The 23512-nt window shown below is 34.7% G+C and overlaps 1 protein-coding gene across 25 annotated transcripts in view; it reads left to right on the forward strand.

Moving 5' to 3' along the window:
* LOC141566975 (deacylase AADAC-like) overlaps positions 1 to 17958 on the forward strand; it is a 30818-nt gene extending 12860 nt beyond the window's left edge. For 5 of the 25 annotated variants that reach the window (XR_016019567.1, XR_012494352.2, XR_012494349.2 and 2 more), the window contains 3 exons: positions 7587 to 7748; positions 13997 to 14221; positions 16418 to 17958. Coding sequence is in view for 6 of the 25 variants with exons in the window: in XM_074326693.2 (XP_074182794.1) it covers positions 142 to 313; positions 7587 to 7592 (178 nt within the window). In the remaining 19 variants the exon portion in view is untranslated. Of the gene's footprint in view, positions 1 to 141; positions 314 to 761; positions 3712 to 7586; positions 7749 to 13996; positions 14222 to 15214; positions 15354 to 16417 lie in introns of those variants that run through there. The other 20 variants (XR_012494364.2, XR_012494366.2, XR_012494356.2 and 17 more) reach the window with 8 other exon arrangements.
* The last annotated feature ends 5554 nt before the right edge of the window (positions 17959 to 23512 follow it).

Genomic DNA, 23512 nt, shown 5'->3' on the forward strand with positions numbered 1-23512 from the left:
GTTTCAATTAATAGAATGTATCAAAATACCATGTTCGTTAAAACAAAATTTTACTTTTGATTTTGTATTGGGATTACATTCCTTGGTTTGGTACATGAGTAAATATTAATGATTAAGGAAACATTGTTTTTATATCTACAGCTATAGACTAGCCCCAAAGTATCACTTTCCAGTTCAATTTAAAGACGTATACACTGCATTAAAATGGTTTTTGCACCCCAAAGTTCTTGAAAGCTGTGGTGTAGACCCTGGGAGAGTTGGTATTTCTGGAGACAGTGCTGGAGGGAATTTAGGTGCAGCAGTGACTCAGCAGGTAAAATGCTCAGCATTTTCATTTATTATGTTTTCTTTCATCTTATATTTAATAATATTTATTCATATATTTAAATTACAAATAAAATGTTTCAATAATTTTTATTTTATTTATTCAGAGAATGTTGAGAAGAATAATTTCATGCTTTAATGTTTCTTTTTTACATTTAAATGTTGATACAATTTCCTATATATTGTACTGGGCTTTTGAATAAGGGAAAATCAATAAATGGTAGCAATAATCATAATCAGAATATTGTATATATTCTGAGTATATTCAAAATATACATTCAGAATGTTATATAATATAATATGTGAATGTTTGTTTGCCAGCATCAAACATAGGTCACCCCTGGGAGAATGCAACATGGTCCTAGGTTTCAAGCCATTCCTAAAAACATATATATATATTTTTTTTTTCTTTTTTTTTTTTTTTTTGGACAATCAGTAGACAGTTGAAGGTAGCCAGGTACATAGAGAAATGAGAACAAGGTAACAGGAACACCTAGATTCAAATGTTGTTGTAACTACGAAAAATGTTTTAATAGGATGTATCTAATATAAATAAAACATATTTTGTAACTTGAAAATATATGTTCATGGAAGGAGGAACTATAAAAAAGTCACTTGAGAGATATGAAAAATACACATATACAACTTCAAAAACATGAAAACTTTAAACATAAAAATTAAATGTTGAATGTAGGATTTTTTTAAGGTTTTATATTTTTAGGGCATTTTTAGGTTCACAGCAAAATTGAGAGGAGGTAAGATATTTCAAATATATACTCTGCCCTGCATGTACACAGCCTCCCACATTATCAACATACCCCCCCCAGAGCGTTCCATTTGTTACAATTTATTAACTTAAATTGACACATCATAACCACCAAAGACCATAGTTTATGTTAGGTTCACTCTTGTTGTTATAATTTAGGTGTTTGTTAGTATATTGACTTCAGTGCAAATAGAAAATTAAAAGACAGATCAGAAAAATTGTCCATAATATTGTACAGAGAGATTGAAAGATAGAAAAAACAAAATAGAGAGAATAGACACCAAGAAAATGGTTAGAAAGACTAAAATGAGTATATTCTTCAAGTGTGAAGACAAAATGAGGACATTTTTTGACAACATAATTCAAGAGAATTCACAACCCAGCATACTGATGATACTTTGGATATTAGAGAAGATATTTCAAACAGGACATTAATCCCAGATGGAAGATAAAAGAGGCAGGAAGAAATAAAGTGCAGGAAAAAAGTGGTAAATATATTGATAAATCAAAATGAACACTGATAGTATAAAACAATAATTACGTCCTGTGAGGTTTAAAATTACAAAAGAAATTCATATATACATTAACAACAGCTACTACATCAAGGACTAATAAAAGTATTAAAGTGTTCTAAGAACTTTCTATTGTCCAAGAAGACAATAAAGATATAACTCATGCATTGATAAATTAATGAATTTTACTTTAATCCAAAATTTAAACAATTATATATTAAAGGTATCCGTGAATCTCTTAATTCTTTGATGAGAGAATAGTTGACAGACTTTCTGAAATATTAGGAACTCAATAATTTGAAAAAAGTCTTTCAAAAGTCTTTCATTGAATCCATCCATGATTGGTGTTTGTCACTTATTCATTCTCTTCTTCCTTCAAAGGACATGATGCTACAACAGAAAAACTTAGCATATAAATCCAGTGCCAATGTTAATCAGAGTTTAGCATTCTGAAAACACTTGCTGAACTGAGTCAGCATATTATTATGTGTGATACTTTCACATAAATAGGCACAATCATTGCCAAATAAATGAATGAATATGGATTAGACAAGAACAGAGGTCCAGAGGCACAATTCATATAACTGTTCTTGTGTATATTTTGTTCCATTTGTTCTTGAGTGTTTCATTCTTGAAGCTGTTGCAAATTGTAATACTTATTTTTTGTAATTTTCATTTTTTGAATGTTCATCTCTAAAATATATTATAGAAGTATAATTTGTTTTACGTATTGATGTTGTATCCTGAGACCTTGCTTAATTCACTTATTAGTTCTAATAGCTCTATAGTGGATGATTTATAATTTTCTACATAGAGAATCATGTCATCTGTAAATAAAAAAGAGTTTTTATAATTCCTCTTTAATCTGCACGCATTTTACTTCTCTTTCTTGCCTGTAGGACCTCCAGTATAAATTGGGGGTAAAATAAAAGTGGTGATATCCTTTATTTTAAATGGATATCTTTTGTTTTTTTCAATGTTAGTGGAAAGCATTCAGTTTTTAACAGTTTGATCTAGTTAGGTCTAGTTATTTTATAGAGGCTCTTTACCAAACTGTATAAATGCTTTTCTATCTCTACTTTGCATAGTGACTTCCAGACAAGGAGAATGATTGTTGAATTTTGTCTGATGTGGTTGCTACATATATTGAGGTAACCATATACTTCCCCCCCCATTATTCTGTTTATCTGGTTGATTAATCATAAAAAGTTAATCAGATTTTGCACTCCCGAGATAAACTCCACAATGTCATGCAATACTTTGCATATATTATTTTTCTAGAATAGTAATTTGCTAATATTTTGTTCAGATTTTTATCTAAGTCCATGAGGAACATTGATCTGTATTTCCCTTTTCTTGTTATGCCCCTTCTGGTTTAGTATCATGGTAAAGCTGGTCTCTTAACATGAGTGAGAATGCTATTTTGTGAGAAAGTTTGTGTAGGATTAGTAGCATTTCTTTCTTATCAAAACCATCTGGGAGTACAGTTTTCTCTGTGAAAGATTTTTAATTATAAATTTAATTTCTGTAATAGGTGGAGGGCTATAACACTTGTAACTTTTTAAATTCCAGTTTCAGTACTTCATGTCTTTAAAAAAGATGATCTACTTACATAGTAATAGACCATTTCTAAAATAGCTCCCACCTCCCACTATTCACACAAGTGTGTAATCTCCTCTCTTTATGTAAACTGGGCTTAGTATTTTCTCTTTTAGGTATAGAATACAGGAAAAGTGAGGGGAGGTCACTTCCAAAATTAGGTTATAAAAAATTGTGAGTTCTTTCCTCTCTCTCTCTCTCTCTCTCTCTCTCTCTCTCTCTCTCTCTCTCTCTCTCTCTCTCTCTCTTCCTTTCTCTCTCCCTCACTCCCTCCCTCTGCTCACTCTAATGAATCAAGCTGTCATGTTGTAAACTGCCCTATGGAGAGACCTCCAGGGTAAGTCTCTGAGGGCAGACTTCTTTCAACAATCAGTAGGAATCTAAGGCTTTTGAAAGTGGATCCTTCTCCAGTTGAAGTTGTTGATGTGCCCGACACCAAGATTATTTTGTGAAACACTCTCAAACACAGGACCCAGCTAAGCTTTGCTGAATTTCTGATGCACAAAAACGGTAAGATAATAAGTGTTCTTTTAACTCACAGATGTTCGAGGTCATTTGCTACAAAGTAATAAGATATCTAATAACGCTTCATCTAAGCTGTCAGGTTGACTGGAATAGGCTATCTCAAAAGCTTTAATAACAATTTTGACTTAACTAAAATATGGAGAATTTTAGATAAACCAATGCTTGTTGTCTTCTTTTTTTAAGCATTAAGGAGCAAATTTTTCTATTACCTAATGGCCATCTTAGGAAACCCAAAATACACCTTGATAATTTTATTATTCTGAATTTAGAAACTGTATTTGGGAAATATACAATCAAGAATAGTTAGTTGTTAGAATTAGTAGATGCAATATAGTCATGGGGATATGAAATACACAGCGGGGAATATAATCAGCAATGTTGTAAAGATCATGTAAGGTGCCAGACGGGCACTGGACTTTTTAAGTGGATCGCTTCATACACTGTGTAGATACCTGACCAATGCACCGTACAACTGTAGCTGAAGTAGAATTACATTGTATGTCAACTACAAGAATATGTAGCATAAGGAAAATAGTAAATGATATTGTAATAGTTATAGAAGATGTTAGAGGGGTAGGCGTTTGGGGGAGAGGGTTATCATTTTGCGAGGGGTGTAAATGTCTAACTATTATGTTCCTTTGAAAACCTGAAACTAATAATAATAATAATAATAATAATAATAATAAAGGGCATAAAAAGTAAAGAAGAGTTGTTAGAGGAGACAAGGTATTAATTAGAAGTTTCCAAAGACAACCATTTAAAGTAAACAATAAATGAATATAGCAATAAACAATGATGGTTATAAGCAACTTAACTTATTTTTTAAAGTAAGACTTTTCAAAAATTATTTAAGTGTATGTGAGGAAACACAAAGAGTTAACAGAACAGGCAGGATTTGTAGTTGTGGGAAGGGTGAGCGGATGTGCTGACAGGGCGGCTGGCTGGCTGCCAATCTAGGAACCCAGGAAGGCCCTCAAGATCTGGAGGGTGGTAGGAGAAAGGGCAAAAAAGGTGAAAGGGATTTAGAGGTACAAGCTTCCAGGTATAAAAAAAAAAAAAAGGCATGAGGATGTAATGTATAGCATAGGGAATATAGTCAATAATATCATAATAACTTTGTATAGTAACAGGTTACTAGACTTGTAGTGGTGACCACTTCATAAAGTGTATAAACATCAAATCCCTATGTTGTACACCTAAAACTGAATATTGTATGTCAACTATACTTAAAAGTATATATATCTGCGAGTCTCTGTTGAGGCTACTTGGAAATGAAGCTATGCCTTATTTCCTGTCACATTCTCCCTCCAGTAAATTGTTTCCCCCAATAAAGCAATGTGAAGGCTGGTCTTAAGTGGGCCATACATTCTCTATTGGAGCAGAAAAACATTGATAGTGAAGTTTAAAGATGATAGATGACCATCAGGGCAGGATAAATATTTCCAGTGATGGTAAATTGACTACTCAATTTTTGGCTGCATCGAGGTTTTTAAAGAAATAATAGTGTGATCAACAAGTAATATCTGGGTTTGACTCAGTTGTGAGAGGATTGGCACTTCTAAAATGTCTTTTTCACACTTATCTCAGACTGTAAGCCCTTTCTTAGTTATCCTGGGAGAATTTGAAGCTGCTCAGCTTGAGGTCTTTTTAAAATGACTTTTTTCTTTCTTTTTTTTCTGTATTCTCCTTTTAGTGCATTTGCCACCAACCTTCCTAATCCTCCTTTTTGCTGCTCTGACTTCCTCAAAGATCCAGTGCTTATCCTTGGACATACTGCAAATTCCAATTTCTAAATTCCTTACTAACACACCTTGCATATTAAAACTCTAACTTTAATAGCAGCATAGTGGCTAAAACACCGTTTCCCAACTTTAAATGCTCATAAACTCATTTGTATAGGCCTCATAAAATTAATATTTACCCGGAAAGAGCTTGTGAATAAAATGAGGGGTATATCTGTCAGAGCTGGCGAGGGATTTTCCTTTACATTATTTGATAATTCAATCAATATCAAGATTGCTTATAGAGCACAGCTAGCCTAAAGAGAGCTGAATGATCACAGGAGGATTGTTTATTAGGTTCCAGGTGTCTTTTTCATTGTACTTCACTAGAACAACACCAGTCAAAGAATCTGTAAAACTCCTGCCACTCAACTCAGACACTAGGGACACACGGCAGTATTCTAAATGCTTTGTTATAAATTTATGGTTCTGCTTGGTAGAATTCAGTAACTTCTATGATTATAAGACCAACTTAGCAAGAAGACATGCAAATGGCCAACAGATACATGAAAAAAAATGCTAAACTTCATTAGCTTTTAGGAAAATGCAAATCAAAACCACCATGAGACACTACCGCATGAATGGCTATTATCAACAAGACAAGTAATAACAAGTGTTGGAAAGGATGTGGAGAAAAGGGAATACTCATGCACTGTTGGTGGGATGTAAATTTGGTACCGCCACTATGTAGAACATTATGGAGGTTCCTCAAAAAATTAAGAGTATTACCATATGATCCAGCAATTCTTCTTCTGGGTATCTACCCCAAAAATCTGAAAACATTTATCCATAAAGATATATATACTCCTATGTTGACTGCAGCATTATTCACAGTAGCCAAGACATAGAAACAACCAATGTCCTTCAACAGATGATTGCATAAAGACGATGTGGTACATATACACAGTGGAGTATTCCACAGCCATAAGAAAAGATGAAATACTGCCTCTTGCAACAACACGGGTGGATCTTGAGATTATCATGCTAAGTCAAATAAATCAGACAGAAAAAGTTGAGAACCATATGATTCCACTCATATGTGGAATATAAAACTGAAAGCAACAAATGAACAAGATGAAAAAAGAAAAACTCATAGACACAGACAACAGTTTAGTGTTTAACAGAGGGTAAGGGTAGATAAAAGTAAAGGGTGTCAAATACATGGTGATGGAAGGAAATCTGACTTTGAGTGGTGAACACATAAGGCAATATACAAATGATGTATTATGGAATTGTACATTTGAAATTTATATAATTTTATTAACCAATGTCACCCCAATAAATTTAATAAAAATAAAAAAACAACTTAGAACATATTACTCTACTACTTATGGAACATGTTACAATTATAATTTCCTTACACAACTACCCCCTCTCTTTAACTGTGGTCCCACACATCATTCTTGCACACACTAAAAATTTTAATACTGACAAAATTTTAAAAATAACATGATTTAAAAATAAAACTCTTGTGCTTAGTGATAAATGGTTTAAGAGAGGGAATAGAGTTGACTGTAGCTAGCTATGATTAGAGCCACAGAGGGGAGCCTAAGTGCTATGATGTGAATGTTTGTGTGCCCCTGAAATTCATATGTTGAAATCCTAATGATGAAGGTGGTGGTATTAAGAGGTGGAGCCTTTGGGGAGCGATTAGATAATGGGCGCAGAGACCTCATTAACAGATTAATGCCCTTAGAAAAGAGGCCTGAAAAAGCTCACTTGTCTTTTCCACCATGTGAGGATACAATGGGAAGTCTGCAACCTGGAAGGGCCCTCAACTGACCATACTCACATCTTGATCTCAGACTTCCAGCCTCCGAACTTTAAGAAATAGATTTCTGTTGTTTATGCCCCATCCAGTTTGTGGTATTTTGTTACTGCAGTCTGATTGGACTAAAACGAGAAATCAGCATAAATTACTACTGTGGGAAATGTGACACCTATTGTAATCTTACAGGGTGAGTTTATTTTGAAACACTAAGTAAATAAATATTGAAGATGTACCTAACACCTGTCAGTGTTAACGCAAAATTAGCTGGGCTGGTATTATGTCATTTGTTGAAATTTTTTTATTAACAGGTTTAAGTGTTTGTACAACTGAACCAAGGCAAAACAAATTTCAGCGTTTTGTTGAGATAAAATGCTAAAAGATGGGCCACTGGTGATAGGAGCTCCTTACGCAGCTGCAGGGGACTTGGACAGTGCTGGTGGAGCAGACATGTGTGAAGCTGGTCACGTGGGGTGAATCCAGAATGTGGTGAAGGTCTGATACATCCTTATAGCTGAAGTAATCCGTCTCCTAAAGCTGGCCACGACATTTATGTCCTCCTAGGCTTGGGTGAAGCTCTGCTCCTCTGGCTGCATGTGCAAATTTAGGGCACTCATCTCCTAGCCTCTCGCATCCACAAAAATTCTAGTTAGTGAAAGACCACTGGCTCCTCTGGCCCCTTGTCACCTCTCTATTCTCTCAGAATTTGTATAGTGATGGTTGCTATGGGGCAGGGTGTGTGACTTAAACACATCTCAACCTTTTCCATTTGAAAAATCTGAATACTGCTACCATCTGTTGGATTGTGGTGTGGATTAAATGGGCACAAGCATGGAAAGCACACTACCTTGCAAAAAGGTGAAAGAGAATAAGAGGTACAAACTTCAGTTATAAAAAATAAATAAGTCATAGTGATATAATATACGGCATAGGGAATGCAGTCAATAATATCGTAACTTTATATGGTGACAGATGGTTACTAGGCTTACTGTAGTGATTACTTCATAAGGTACATAAATGTCAAATCACTACGTTGTACATCTGAAAACAATATAATATAAATTTATCAATTTAATAAAGAAAAAGAAATAAAAACCCTCAGGAAATATAGTTTTTACTTACCTTCATATCCACAAAATACCATGTATAATCATTGGCTGTATTTTTATTGACTGATATGAAACTCGGCAATATTGAAAAAAATGAATATTTAATAGTGAGACCCACCAAGCAAAACTTGTGGAACTCAACCGACAAGTGATATATATATATATATATATATATATATATATATATATACAGAGAGAGAGAGAGAGAGAGAGAGAGAGAGAGAGAGATTGAAATAGAAATTGACCTGGAAAATGATATGGATATGGATTTAGATTTGGATTAGATGTGGATGTAGTTAGGATACACTCGTACATAACTAGGATAAATATAGTTGCAGATAGCACATTACCTATAGATACATGAGTATATTAGATAGCTGTTAGTTACATATTAGTCACTACTGGGTTTATGAGTTGTGTTTTTTTATTATTTTAATTAAGATATAATTGACATATAACATTGTGCACATTTAAGGTGTAAAATGTGTTGATTTGAAACATTTATATATTGCTACGTGATTCCCACTGTAGCATTACCTAACACCTCTATCATGTCACATAATTATTTCTTTTTGTGGTGAAAACAATTAAGATCTAGTCTCTTGGCAACTTTGAAGTTTATAATACAGTATTATTGACTATAGTCATTATGATGTATAAGTTGTTTTCATAAGTAAGAAATCTTCAATTTTAATATAAATAATCATATAGACTATGATTAATATAATCAACTATAGATTGTTTTTTATTCATCAATTGATAATCTCAACATTTTTGATAAGTTGTATACCTGCCACCATGGTCTCAATCTTTCAATTATAAAGAACCTATTAATTTTTTTTAAAAATCTAATTAAAAACTTTTATATGTATACATAATACATATGTACATTTATATACATAAATACTTACATATAAATATATATCAAAATATATTATTTATCATATATTACATATATGATGTATAATATATTATACATAAAGACATATATGTAGTATTGACTATGATTAATAACTACCACATATAGGATATATTGTTCATAAACATATACATGTTGCTTGACAGTATATTTCTCCTTAGCATTTTGTATGTCACTCCACTGCCCTCTGGCATCCATTATTTCTGATGAAAAGTCACCATTCTCTTTGAGAATAGATTTTTGTCAGAGTTTCATGTGTAAGTAGGTGACTAATTACCTTTTTTTGAAAGATTACAATATGACTGACATAAACTGCTATGCATTTTAAACATACTTTATCATTTAATCTTCAAAAAAATTATATACTGTAAAAAGTATTATGGTGATTATAATACACAAATGAAGAAGCAAGGCAAAGACATACTACTTAACTTACACAAAGTTACTCAATTAATCCTCAAGACAAGATTCAAATCTGATTTTATGTCTCTGGAATTCTCATTCTTATTAACTCTGATAATTTACAAATGACTAGAAATCTAATGGTAGCCATTGTATCCTTGAGATGTCATATTTTAATTTTATTAAAACATCGTGGTTATTCTAGTAACTTGGCACTATGCATAGTTGTTGCAACATTATTGACTATATTCCCTATGCTGAGCTTTACATCCCTGTGACTATTTTCTAACTACCAATTTGTATTTCTTAATCCCTTCACCTTTTTCACCTTGCTCCCCAAACCCCTCTCCTCTGGCAGCCATCAGTTTGTTCTTTGTGTCTATAGGTCTGTTTCTGAAATAAACAAACCAACAAACAAACATTTTTTAAAAGATGTAATTCTGTGAAACATTTAAAAAAAACACCTTGACACTCTGCCATTGGTTCGCGTTTATATCGTTATATCGCTTGAACTCTATACTGAACAGACTCCAGCTCACTTTTTCAGTCTTCTATTACATGACTTCATTAGAACCATAGATTTATAACTATAGTTATAACCACAACTAATTACTATGGAAGCTGAGAGCATTATCATACATAAGGACTTTAACTTAAAATCAAACTAACACAGCTTGTATTTGGTTGACATGACAACAGAATCCAACAAGTCAAACAGCTACCTGTTTTCATAGATAATAATTATGCAAAACTGAAAAGAAAACAAAATTAGGATACTAGTTAAAATTGAAAAATAAATTAATGGTTGTTTTCTTGACCAGCAACCCTACAGTATTTATCTTTTTCCCCACAGAATGGAAAATCTACAGTAATAAACCCTACAATTATGTTTTTATATTCTCTTAACTAAAACTTTCCTCTTCAATAAAATACCCAGGAAGAAAAGAAAATCTAACATTAGATTTATCGCAGCTCCAGATCAAGGGAGCAGCAAAGACGGTGTCCAACTAACTGCTTCTGATTTAGTTGGAGACTCAAGTTTGCTTGGAAAATTGTACCTCACGTATGTCAGCATTTTTTGTGAGTAAATTTTGAAACTAAGAATCTGAAGTTATTGTTTGGGGTCTTCTACTTTTCTTCTAACTGCTTCAGAAGAATACAAGGAACATGCAAAAGAGACAGGTATATATAATTTTTGACAAATGGGTATATTAATGCATTATTTCTTTGTATTATCAGGGTCCAGACATGAAATTGAAATCATGCTAAGTGCATGGAACAAAGGGGATTTGATATAGATAAATATTTATACAGGTGTTAGAAGTTAAAAACAAAACAGAAAACTAATCCCAGAAACTGGTAACTACCACAAGCAACTAGCACAGCGAGGACTAGGTGAATAGAAGGGAAGAGGTGGTGTGTAGGAGGGATGTTGCAAAACGCCATGTTCAGACATTTCAGGGGTGCCACATGGCTCATGTTTGGTGCTTGGACTTTCAGCAGGCAGTGTTCTGGCTCTTGCTGGGAGTTCAGGGAGATGCTGGAGCTAGCGTGTCTTTGGCTGTCAGAAGACTACCAAAAGAAACCCGAAATAGGAAGAGGAACCCCTTTCCCTCTTTTCAATCTCCTGCTAGTGTTTACCATTGGCAGAAACTATCCAGTATCCCGACGACAGGAGTTTGGCAGCAGTTTGTAGAAACCTAACCCTAGCATTACAGAGAAGAGTGTATATTATAGAAAGGTAGGATATAATCAGAGATATGGTAAGTATATTGATAACTACTATAAAAATTAAACACAAAGTATTTCCACAAATTGAATTCAAATTGAAATAAAGGCACCTAACCATATAACACATTGGTAACATTACACACAGAATGAATTTCTAGTGATTCTATTTAGTTCTTGAGTCAAGTAGATGAACTTAAGGTAGAAAGTGTTACAAATAAATTTTAATCATTCCGGAGTAATTTTATTGATTGTAGGAATATTATTATTGATATTTTGAGACAATTTCTTATATTTCAGTGTAAAGCAAATAGGAAATAATATTAGTGATAAAATTTTCAGGATAATAAAAATACACAGTTAATGGGTGGTAAACTAAATGCCAAGTCCAAAGTGTCTTGCTCCAAAGCGAATATAGGCTTAGCAAAGACATAATTCCACATTTAAGAAATAGATTCTTCATTAGTAATAAGAAACTATTATGGTAGAACAAGATAATTAGCTGTGTACCTTTGGTGACCTAATTAGCCTTTCTGTGCAGCAGTTTTCTCACTGTTAATATGTTGATAGTATCGATTAATCAATGCTTATGAGGAAAATTAAAAGAGAATGCCACGTAATATCATTAATGTTAGCTATAATTATTATTATTACTACTGATTACTTACATGAAGAAATCAAGACTGCTGGAGTGCTCCTTAAAGACCTCAGGTGACTTCCTCAAATTATAAGAACACAATCCCTACGGACCAAAAAGGGAGGTTCAATGACAAGTGAAACAGATTCTACCCATTTGAAGACAGAAAACACCATCACAGGAGTGGAGCAAATCAGAAATTACAGGTTGTTCAAATAGGTATAATCCACAATGTACACAAGCAGAAACCTCATCGAGTCAGGTTGCTGGGTGACCACTGGTTTGTTGCATTTATTTTAAAAATCTACTTTAATATTGTTGAATTGTTCTATAAGGAGGAAGGGGGAAAAACTGATTTGGGAAGATGGCAGGACAGGGCTCCTGCATACATGGCCAGAAAAAGACTCTTTGAATAGGTAACATCTGCTTAGAAACCAGATTATAAAAAGGAACCAGTCACCCTATGTGCTGAGGAAAAAGTTTTCCAGCAGAGCCAGCAACAAGAGCAAAAGTCCCAGCAGCAAAATATTGACAAGTTCAAGAAATCATAGGAGATATTTGGGACTCATGGTGGAATTGTTGTAAGTTAGAAGAAGTTAGATGTCAGTGCACTGTGGGTAGTGGCAGCAAACTCAGGTTTAATTCCATGAGCAATGTAGAGCTATCAAAGTTTCCAGAAACAGAACTTTTTTTCCCCCTCATATTTGTTCTCTCTGCTCTATAATTTGTGAGAGGTCCTTGATTATTTTTCTTTGAGCCCTCTTATTAATTAGTTTTTAAAAAGTTATTTAAGCAAATATATATATATATATATTTTCTTCCTCTCTGGTAGCTCTTTTTTTGTGTGTGTGATCTGTTTACCACTTATGAATGTAATATATTTTCAGAGCTCTCAAAGGATATATATTTTAAAAACTGCTTTAGTGTCTTTTTTCATTCCTGAATTACCTATTTCTTTTGTGTATGTGTGGTCAATTATTCTCTTGAGTCATCTTGTTTTTCCTAACTTGATTGGCTGGCTTCCCTTTCTGGAAATCTTTGAGTATCTGTTCATATAACGTATTTGAAGGATTATGCTATAAACATTAAATCAAGAATCAAACTACTGGATTTTGAATCTTGGTAAATATTACTTACTAGCTGTGTGACTTTGCACTACTTATTTAACCTCCCTGGGCTTATTTTCCTCATCTCTGAATATGGTAATATTACCAACCTCATATGTATGCAAGTCATTAATATTATTGAGACTACGATACATAAAGTCTGAGGACATGACTTGTTCTCAGGTGCAAAGACAGTTTTCAGATAGCAGGCTGGCCTTCCCTTTTTCTCCCACCCATTGCCTCACTCCTAACCCTGCCTCCCACCCTGATATGCACTCAGATTTACAACCATGTCACCCTGTATCAATAAGAGCCTCCTCCTCAGAAAGCTAAACCAGTCCCTCTTCCTAGAAGGGTTTTTCCTTGCTCCATTTGTTTAACTAAATTCTTAAGAACAGATCTTACTTGCAAGACTCCTGTTTGAAAACTCTTTTCCATTTGCTACTCCAGTAGCTACTCCTACTGTCTTCTCCCAAAGTGCCAGGTGCAGACTTCAATGGAGGCATTTACATGTTTTTAACAGTTTACTTATCTTTCTTGCCCACTTAACTCTGAGGTTCTTGAGAAGATCATTTCTCCTGTTCTATTCTATGTAACCCGAAAGCTTAGTAGAGAACTCGACACATTTTTGTGGAATGAGGACTAAATGTGAGCACAATCTCTGCACGTCTGGTTTCCCTGAAAGGACCACAGAGGGTTTATGTATGAGAACTTAGTTCATTGCAGTTGAGCTTAGTAAATAGTAATGTGTACTTTTATCTTTGTAGATGTCTAACAGTTGGAATTTGAATTTTAAGATGTGTGTGAATTTCACTTTTAGGCTAAATTTGTCGAATTGCTGCTGGGATTTAAGCATTTTGCAGATTCCTTGAGAATTCTTTTGAGTTTTAATGAAGTTCCACCAACTTCAGATGAAAATGTCACTGACTGTGAGAACTTTCAGCTACATCCCTGCCTATGGATATGTGCCACAGGAAGTCAAAAGCACTAAGAAGATGTGTACTTTACATTCATGGTGGTGGCTCATGTCACAGAAGTGCTGCTGGTAAGGGAATGCTTTGAAAAATTTCTATCACTGGGATAGTGGGCAAAACTTTATTAGAAAATAATGTCTTCAGTGGGTGTACAATATCCTTCTGTTGGGACAATACAGTATCTTTTGTCTTCTCTTGTTTTGTTCTCTTGGCAAAGTTTTACTTTCCTTGAAGCTTTAAGCTACTCCCTTCTACATATGCTTTTCTCATCAATTGGAATTGTGAAGACTTAAGTTTTCATATTTATTGCAAGTGCTCTAAGAGAGCATACTTTGCTTTTCTTTGTCCCATTGATATTAGAGAATCATCTAATGTGTTAACTCATTTATCACATATTTACTGCCTGCCTGGCAATAATTGAAGAGCTTTGGGTATGTCTTTGAACCGACAAAACTGCTTGCCTCTAAAAGCTTACATTTTAATGGTAATGACCTCTAATTAGTCCATAAATAGGTAAACCATACAGTGTGCTATAAAGTGATAAATGTAGAAAATAATAGACCAGGGTAATCAAGATTGAGTGTATTGGTTGCAAATATCTTGACATATAGAATTATAGTGGAAAGAATATATTTAGATGTGGGAGCACTGACCTAAAGGTCCCAATTATATAATTTTGAGAAAATCACCTAACCATCCTGAGTCTCAGAGTGCTTGATACTCATTTGTGTACTCCAGATGAATAGGATATGGGTCAACAAAGAGAACAGAGATTGGTTTGGGGTCTAATTTAAGAACCCTGAACTCTAGAGAGGAAGAATAAATTAGTCCAAACAAGAAATGTTACAGTCTTGAACTTAAGCAAAATTTTCAGTTTCTCTGGGAAGTTAGGAGAGAGGGAGGGAAGGAGAAGGTGACGGAGGGAAGCATAGAGGGAGGGAGGGAGAAAAGGAGGGAGAGAGAGAAGGAGAGAGAGAGAGAGAGAGAGAGAGAGAGAGAGAGAGAGAGAGAGAGAGAGAGAGAAAGAAAGAACGAATCTAAGATGATTCTCTTCCTTCTGATAGAATGACTGAATGAGTGAGGACAGATCCCTGGGGAACAGAGACATAGTATTGGGTGAAAAAATAAGCAACTAGCAAATTACCAAAAAGTTGTCAAAGAGGTAAAAAGAAAAAGAAGGAGGAGGAGGAGGAGGAGGAGGAGGAGGAGAAGAAAAGGAAGCCAAAGAAGATGACCAGTCTTAAGAAAGAAAGAGTAATAAAAAGTACCAAAAAGTGAGAGGTAAGGAAACAGTGGGAAAAACTGCTGGCCTTAGAAGGATTTAGCTGTGAAAGGAATAATAAGCAAGTGAGTGATAGATTGAAAGGAGAGTTAAGTAAGAGCATTTAAGTTTCATTTATATTTTTATGTGATAGAAACATGAACAAGTTTGTAGGACTGAAGGAAATGAATGTAATTAACAGAAATATATTAGAGAAATAGATGGGCTAAAAGTGTTGACTGATGGGGGAACATCCCAGAGGAAAGAAGAGGGAAGAAGACAAAGAGCATTGGTTAAAAACATTGGGTATAGATCGGAGAGTTGGAGATGGAGAAGAAGAGCATCTAGGCTCCCTCCCAGACAGGAGAAAAAGAGGCAAAGTCAGGCCTTAGCTAGATAACACGTTTAGGATATTACTGCAGACGAAAGCTGGAAGTGAGGGAATTGCAGCTTGGTGTCTTAAAGGAACATACTTCTCCCCCACTTCTTTTCAGATGTTTTTCTACTGTTCCATGCAGATTTACGTGGTCTTTCTGTGTTACAACAATTCTGTTCTATCTCATTGACTCACACATCTGACAGCACATTGGTCAAGTCAGTGACTTGTCTTTTTATTTTTAAATACCCATCACCTAACACAGAGTGAAATCAGTGTCCCTTCTGATAAGGGAGTTGGGGTTAGTCTTCTAGAGAATGAAACTGGCTTAGAAGAGCCAATGGCCAAATGTGCAGGGCCAAAGATAAAAGAGACAAAGAGCAGTTAGGAGGTACATTGAGAAACTCAAGTTCTACTTAGTTGTGGATGGGTGGTTTCTTATGTTCAGCATGGGTGGTTCTTAAGTTCAGCGCTGATTGCATCTCCCTAGTATTTCAATATGAGCAGGTGGAGGACTGCCAGAATACAAAGCAAGCACAGTAAGATTGTTTTGTAAAGGAAATATCCTCCTCTTATTTTGTCCATTCTCACTGATACGCTGCTTTTATTCTTTTTTTATTTCTGCTTCAGGAAATTATGACTTAGTGTCAAGATGGAGAGATAGCACGCAGACTGGATGCTGTTGTTATATCAATCAAGTTAAGAGCTGTGTTGTTTTGTTTCCAGACCAGATGCCTTACATAGGATGGTTCTCTCAGTTTTATTGGCTGATCTATGATTCTGCCAAAAATAAATATTTTTAAGATAATACTGAGCAGGGGATAAAAAGTGAAGGATAGACCTGCATAATCAAGAAAAACATATGTGTGTATGTGTGTCTGTTTTTCAGGCAGGAAGGAAGAGTTAAAAGTAAAATTTTTTTTCACATAAATTTTAACTATATTATCCATGGACAGAATTACTTGGACTGCATTTCCTCTCAGCATTTAATTCACAGTATTTAGCAATGAGAACCTCCGAGACAGAAGATTGTCTGTAAAAGTGCACCATAAATAATTTCTACTTTAGACGGTCATTGTAAAGATGAAGTGGTGACATTCCTGAAACTAACCTAATTCAGTGTCTAGCACTTGAGTCTAAAATATTAAAATACATTATCAAATTAAACAGACACACTCAGTGAGTTAGTATAAAATAGCAGGTTGGATCAGTAATTTGTGTTTGAAAAGAACACTTAGGGCATTAAAATTAGGGGTGAATTGCTAGATAGAATAAGTTAGAGCCACATACACCTATTTAAACTTAAACTTCAGAAAAGAAAGTTAAAAAAGAAATCATGACTGTTTATCAAGTTAAATCATTATTATAAAGTAGGAACATAGTCATATAGTAATTAGAATAAAATTTTAAAGTACTTATTATAGAAAACACAAGTTTGTACTAAGTATTGTATTCCACCTTTATTTTTTTAAAATTATTTTCTTAAGGATAGCAAGTCAAATGACACTGTAAGATAAAACACCTGTGCTTGATTCATTGAAATCATTAATGAATCACATAGTTTTAAAAGATAAAATATACTTTAAAATGTTTATGCAAACACAGGCCTTTTTGTAAAATATGTTAATTTTACTTATATTAAAGATAAATGACACTGAGTAAAAATTAGATAATTTTGACTATTAAAATTAAAATGGTCACTTTTTCAAAAGTGATTGCCTCAGTATAATGCCATTTTATTATAACTGTTCACCTGACTATTCTACCTAGGCAGAAATGCATATGGCAAGAGATGAGTTAAATATTCCATTTTGTCAGGAAGCCAGTAGTTATCCCAGAAACTCTAACCAATAGACTTATGTTTCATTTTCTAGGACTTCGTCATGATGAATTTTGCAAACATAAGTTTTGTAGTTGAGTAAATTACATTTTCTTATACTAAGGAATAAGAAAATAAAACGCAACTTGAAGAACATGCTACATGCATCTTTAGCAGTAAATTGCTAAAAAGCAACTGTGAGATAATTTTCTGAGCTAAGTAAGAGAAGTTGAGGGTTAATATTAAATGTAATGAATATATATACTGGACCTGTGGTCTCCAAATGGTCATGTCTGTACCATGTACAAACAAAAAAATGTGTTGAATGCTTTGAAATAAACTCTTGAATTTATCCATGGCTGGTACTTGCTGTTGTTTAATCTGATCACTCCTCAAGGGTAGGAGGCAATGACGCTAATATGAATGCTAACAAACAAACGTCTTACTGACAAGAGAGCTAAGTACTCAAATGTCATCTATGATATTTTCACATTAAACAAACACCCTCTTTGACAACTAAAGTCATGGGGCACAAAGCAGAAAAAAAGGAGTGGGACACAGAGTTAGTTTACTGAGATTCCTGAAACTGTATCTGAAAAGTTTCACTATATCTTGATAAGCATGATAACTATTTTAGATCACTCTAATTTTTAGTAAAATTTAATGGCAGTGATGCAATTTCAAAATAGGGTGATCCCTTTAGAGAGAAGGGAAACAAACAAACACAAAAAAATTCTGGAAAATTCCAGTGATCCAGCAATTCCACTTTCAGGTATTTTCTCTCAACAAAATAAAACATAGGTCCACAAAAAAAGAAAAATGAAAACTGGTACACGTATATTCATTTTAGCTTTTTTTCACATCAGCCAAGCATTGGGAGCGGGGGTGGGGGTGCGAGGATTGCCTTAGGTTTTGTTTTTCCCTTCTCATAAAATTCCAACAACTGAAATGTAGTCCTTACTCAAAGACACTGCTTCCCTTAGTTTTCCTGCTATAACAAGAGCTGGAGGTGAGGCAGGGTTTTAAATATTCCTCCTTACAGATTATTCCCTCCAACTCCAGCCTTGTTTGGGGGTCAGTAAACTACAGCGTGCAGGCCAAATCTCTTGTGTTGTGCGTTTTTGTACAACACTGAGCTAAGAATGGTTTATACGTTATGATATAGAGCATTGCAGGAGGGAGGAAAAAAAGAAGAAAAAGAAAAGGAGGAGGAGGAGGACACACGTGGCTAGCAAAGCCTAAAACATTTGTGATCTGACCACAGAAAAAGCTTGCAACAAACCATACCACCACAATCCTTCCTCTTTGCTGTCATCTGCAGAGCCCTGGGTTACTCCACCTATGTCTCAAAGATTTTATCGTTTAGCGCACTGTCAATATCTCATAACTGCTCTGGTAATCTAAGCATTGTTTAAATGATTCATGTAGGCACACTGGACTCACAACTATTTGGCATGTTCTCTTCCAATGATCTTGCTCTCTCCTTAAATAAAACAGTCTCAGGGTCATGGCCTAGATTGTATCCTGACCAACAACCAGACCCCCACTATAATCTCTATATCAAACACTCCAGCTCATTCCTGTTTTGTCCCCAGTTTCAGTAATATTTGAAACATATGGGACTTAAAACTCACTGATCATACCAACCTTTCACTCTTCCTCACTTTTCTCATATAATTCATTCTCCTCCTTAACTGACGTGTGCCCTGTGATCGGTCAGATAATCCCTCTCTTGTGTATACCATCGACTCTCTTGTCTCTATCTACTTGTTTGTCACAACCCCAAACTGAATAACTAAATAAATCTGTCTTTCTGCCTATTCTGTACATCGACCTCTGCAGATGAACATGGTTGAAGAAAAAAAAAAAAAAAGAAGCAGGCTAAAATTTCTCTCTTTAATCAAGACTATGAACTTCATCTATGCCCTTAATGATTTCCTGTTTACAGTTTTCCTGTCAAGTGAGCCTTCTAATTTACTTACCACTAAGTAAGTAAATTACTTCCCTACTCAAATCTCCTCCGTCAGCCTTTATCTCAGCTGATGACTTTGCTATCTATTAATAATTCACTGAGAAAACAGAAGCAATTCAAGCAAACTTCTACAAGTTCTCACCCCATGTTGACCCAAGTACCAGTATCCTCACCCATATAGTCTATTTCACCTCCTGTTACTATAGATGAACTAAGGATTCTCACTCCCATGTTAAGTATTGTTTCCTTCTATTTGTGTTCTTCGTCCCATCCTCTTTTGGATTATCAGGGGAGTTTTCTCCTTTCGATCCTGTGTCATCAATTTCTCTTTCTCTACTGGATCTTTCCCATGAAGATAACAAATGTATTTCTTTTTCACATATCTTAAAAAAAACAAATAGCAAACAAAGACAACAACATCAAGAAAACTTTCCTGACATCAATTTTCTTCTCCAGCTTATTCCCTAGAGTTTTCTGTACTTGCTGTCTCTATTTCTTCTCATTCCATCCTCTCTTATATTTTCCCAATTAGGCTTTTTGTTGTTATTGTTCATGAACCATCAATATTTTCTTGTCAAGGTTAACAATAATCTCTACAGTGTTAAATTCAGTCAGTCCCTTCCTTTTCCTTGAAATAGTTTGTTCACTTAGCTCCAGTTCATCAAACCCTCATCAATTCCCTCCTACCTCTTGAGCAACTTCTTCTATTTCTCAATGGCTGCAACTACCTTTGACCTCTTCTCAGTGGAGTGTATCCAGTCTCAGGACTTGTACTTTTTCTCTGTCTGCACTTACTTCTCTGATGATGGCCCCTAGTCTTAAGGCTTTACCTGGCCTATATGTTAAAACCCCAACTCACATCTCCACCCTGGATTTCCTCAATTCCAAATTAGTATATATACAACTGCCTACTTGACATTTGGATGTATAAGGACATTTCAAATTTAAATTTCTGATTTTCTACATTAAATAATCACCACTCAGAAATCATTTCAATTTAGTAAATGGAAACTCCAAAATCCTTCTTGTTGGCTCAGGTCAAAAGAACATTCAAGTTAAACTTGCTTACTTTTTTTCTGTCATATATCAATGCATTATTAAATCCTTTTGGTTGTATTTTCAAATTGTTTGAAGAATTCAACCATTTCTTAACACTTCCACTGTTAATAACCCCTATGATACACCATCGCTTTTCACTTGTTATTCTCATAGCATCCTAATTGGCCTCTCTGGCTTTACTCTGTTGTCTTAGTCACTACTCTTAACACAGCAAACAAGATGATCTTTTTAAAATGGAAGACAGAACATGTTACTCCTCTGTCAAAATCCCGCAAAGACTTCTCATCTCAGGCATATTGTAAAATAAATCCTTATAATGACTGTAAGCTAATTCTTACAATGGCCTACTATGTCATACACACAATCTAGGCTATTATTTATCTCTACTTCAGTCCATTTCTACATTCCAACTATTCCGACCTCGTTGATGTTCTTTTGCCTTCAATCACCTCCCCACACCCTTCAGATACTCACTTCCTCAAACATCACTTTCTCATGAAGGCCTTTCATCATCACTCTATTTAAAAGTATATCTCACTTGTCCTATACCTATCACAGTGCCTGACCTGTTTCCTTCTCTTCAAACAGGTCAAACTTAATCCCACCTGTTTGATTGCTTCACAGGGTTTATCACTCTGAGATGAGCTTGTTCCTTTATCCACTCAGATTAGTGTCATTGTTTTTTATCATTTGTACCCCTTGCCATTTCTTCACAAGAGAACACCTAACACAGTTTTAACTATTCTTCTTTAATTAGTCTATAACTAGTAGAAACAGAGAACTTCAGATCCATTAGTTACTCTACCTCTTCTCATCAATATTCTCATTTGCAAGTGAAAACAAGTAATTCAACTGAAAAACAAACATTATTAATAAAGATATCACTGCTGGAAATTTCCCTAAGATTTGTTTTACAAATGGGCTTCAATGATGGGAATATTCTAAATAGTGACTGAATGGTTACGATAATATCAAGGGTGGGATAACTGTTGGAAATGGAAACTTGGTCTTCCCTCATAGTATACTCTGGTGTTGTGATCTCCATTCATGGGGCACTCACTGGTTATTGCCCATCAGTTTTCATATCTATTTCAAAAAAAACAAGAAAATTTTCTAAACAATAAAAGTTTATGCAGGGGATTTAAGGTGTGCCATATTCTACTCCCTTAGTACACTTATGTATTCTAACATTTTGGAAGAGCAGAGAAGATTTAGTCCATCTTGTTAGAAAAAAAAATAAAGTTAGCTTTTCTCTTTCCATGAGATTACAATGGGCAAAAGTGTCATGAAACACTGTGTTAGAGAGTGAGAAATATCCCTTGTTCACAGACAGAACCCCCACACTATTTAAATGATTCAGTTTCCTAGTGATACTGGGTATCACTGATAGAACACTTCAAATGTGTCAGATCTTACTTTAGGAAATGTAAATCTTAGGCTATCCTAGATGTATATCATAGAACTAAATGAATATATAAATATGAATATATATGTGTGTGTATAAATGCATACACATTTGTGAGAAAAATACGCATATTTTTCTCACAACTTTATAAGGTATATAGTAATATTAATTTGTATTTTGCAAAGAAGGAAAGGAGGAAAATAGGTTATGTGGGTTTCCAAGGTCACATGGCTAGTAAGTGGCAGAGCTGAAAATTAAACCCCAGACAGGCCAGCTTCGAAGTCTGTACTATCAATTACTTAATGATATTGGAGACTACTTTTCCCTTCCTTAGGGAGGGTGTGGGGAGAAGAGTGATAAGTATAACACAGTTAATTACCCAGGTAACCTCAGGGAAGACTCAAGCTTCCTGAGCCTGTCCCAAAGCTCCACAGTTCCATTTTGGATAGTGTATCATGCAGATCATCCAAAGTTAATTATGCTTGGTTGTTTACCATATAAACCAACCAACAGCTTCATCCAGAATATATTTCTAATGTACCTCAGCATGTAAACAACATTTAACACTGCAAAATAACCACTGTAGAGAGGAGAATGTGTTCTTCCTAAGAGACCTACGAGTCTTAGGCTGGTTCTTGCCCTAAGTGTACATGTTGGGGGAGGAGTAGGAGAGTGTTTGCACTGCACAGATACTCAATGTACTAAGAAGGCGCTCAGGTATTTAGAAACTCATCAAACTCTCAAGGGGGCATGAGGCACAGGAGCCAGAAAAAAGGATTTGGGTTTCCTCTGTGCTCTGAGCATTTTAACCTTGACTTGAGGAGAATCTGCCTAGCAACCTATTAAAAGGAAGCAGTGGGGAAAAAGCCACAAAAGTGGTGGCTGGTGAACTTAAAATATATTTGCTCAAACATGTCAGCTCTTTGTCACCAAATGCCAGGAAATCACCCAACATTGTTGATTGTGCCTCATAATTTATAGTTTTTAAATTTTTAAATTTTTTCTAGTTTTTAAATTTTTACATACTTTGCCATGCCTTTTCAAGTTGTTTTGTTTTTGTTTTTCTGGTTTTTTGTGGTTTTTTTTGGTTTTTATTTTTGTTTGTTTTAATATTATGGTTTAAAGTGGGGTATAATCTTGGTAGGCATTATTCTGACAGGAATGTCTTCCCAGGACTGGTATTCATGTCTTTCTTTTAATTGGGGCTAGAAGTATTTCTAATGGTATTTCTAAAATTCTCAGCTCTTCCTTTTCCCTGGGCTCTAGGCTAGGGCATCATTAAAAAAAAAAAAAAAAAAAAAAAAAAAAAATTATAACCCTTCACGGACAGCCTAAGTTCCTTAAAACTCAACTCCCTTATAAAAGTTTGTAGGATTCTGAAAGGAAGCTGAAGATAGGCTTCTCACTTATTTGTCAGTTTCTTGGAAACAATAGATTGACTGATTGATTGATTGATTGATTTGTACATTT

Source organism: Rhinolophus sinicus, chromosome 17 (genome assembly GCF_057876585.1).
Source record: "Rhinolophus sinicus isolate RSI-liver-muscle chromosome 17, RSI-T2T, whole genome shotgun sequence".
NCBI classification, from domain to species: Eukaryota; Metazoa; Chordata; class Mammalia; order Chiroptera; family Rhinolophidae; genus Rhinolophus; species Rhinolophus sinicus.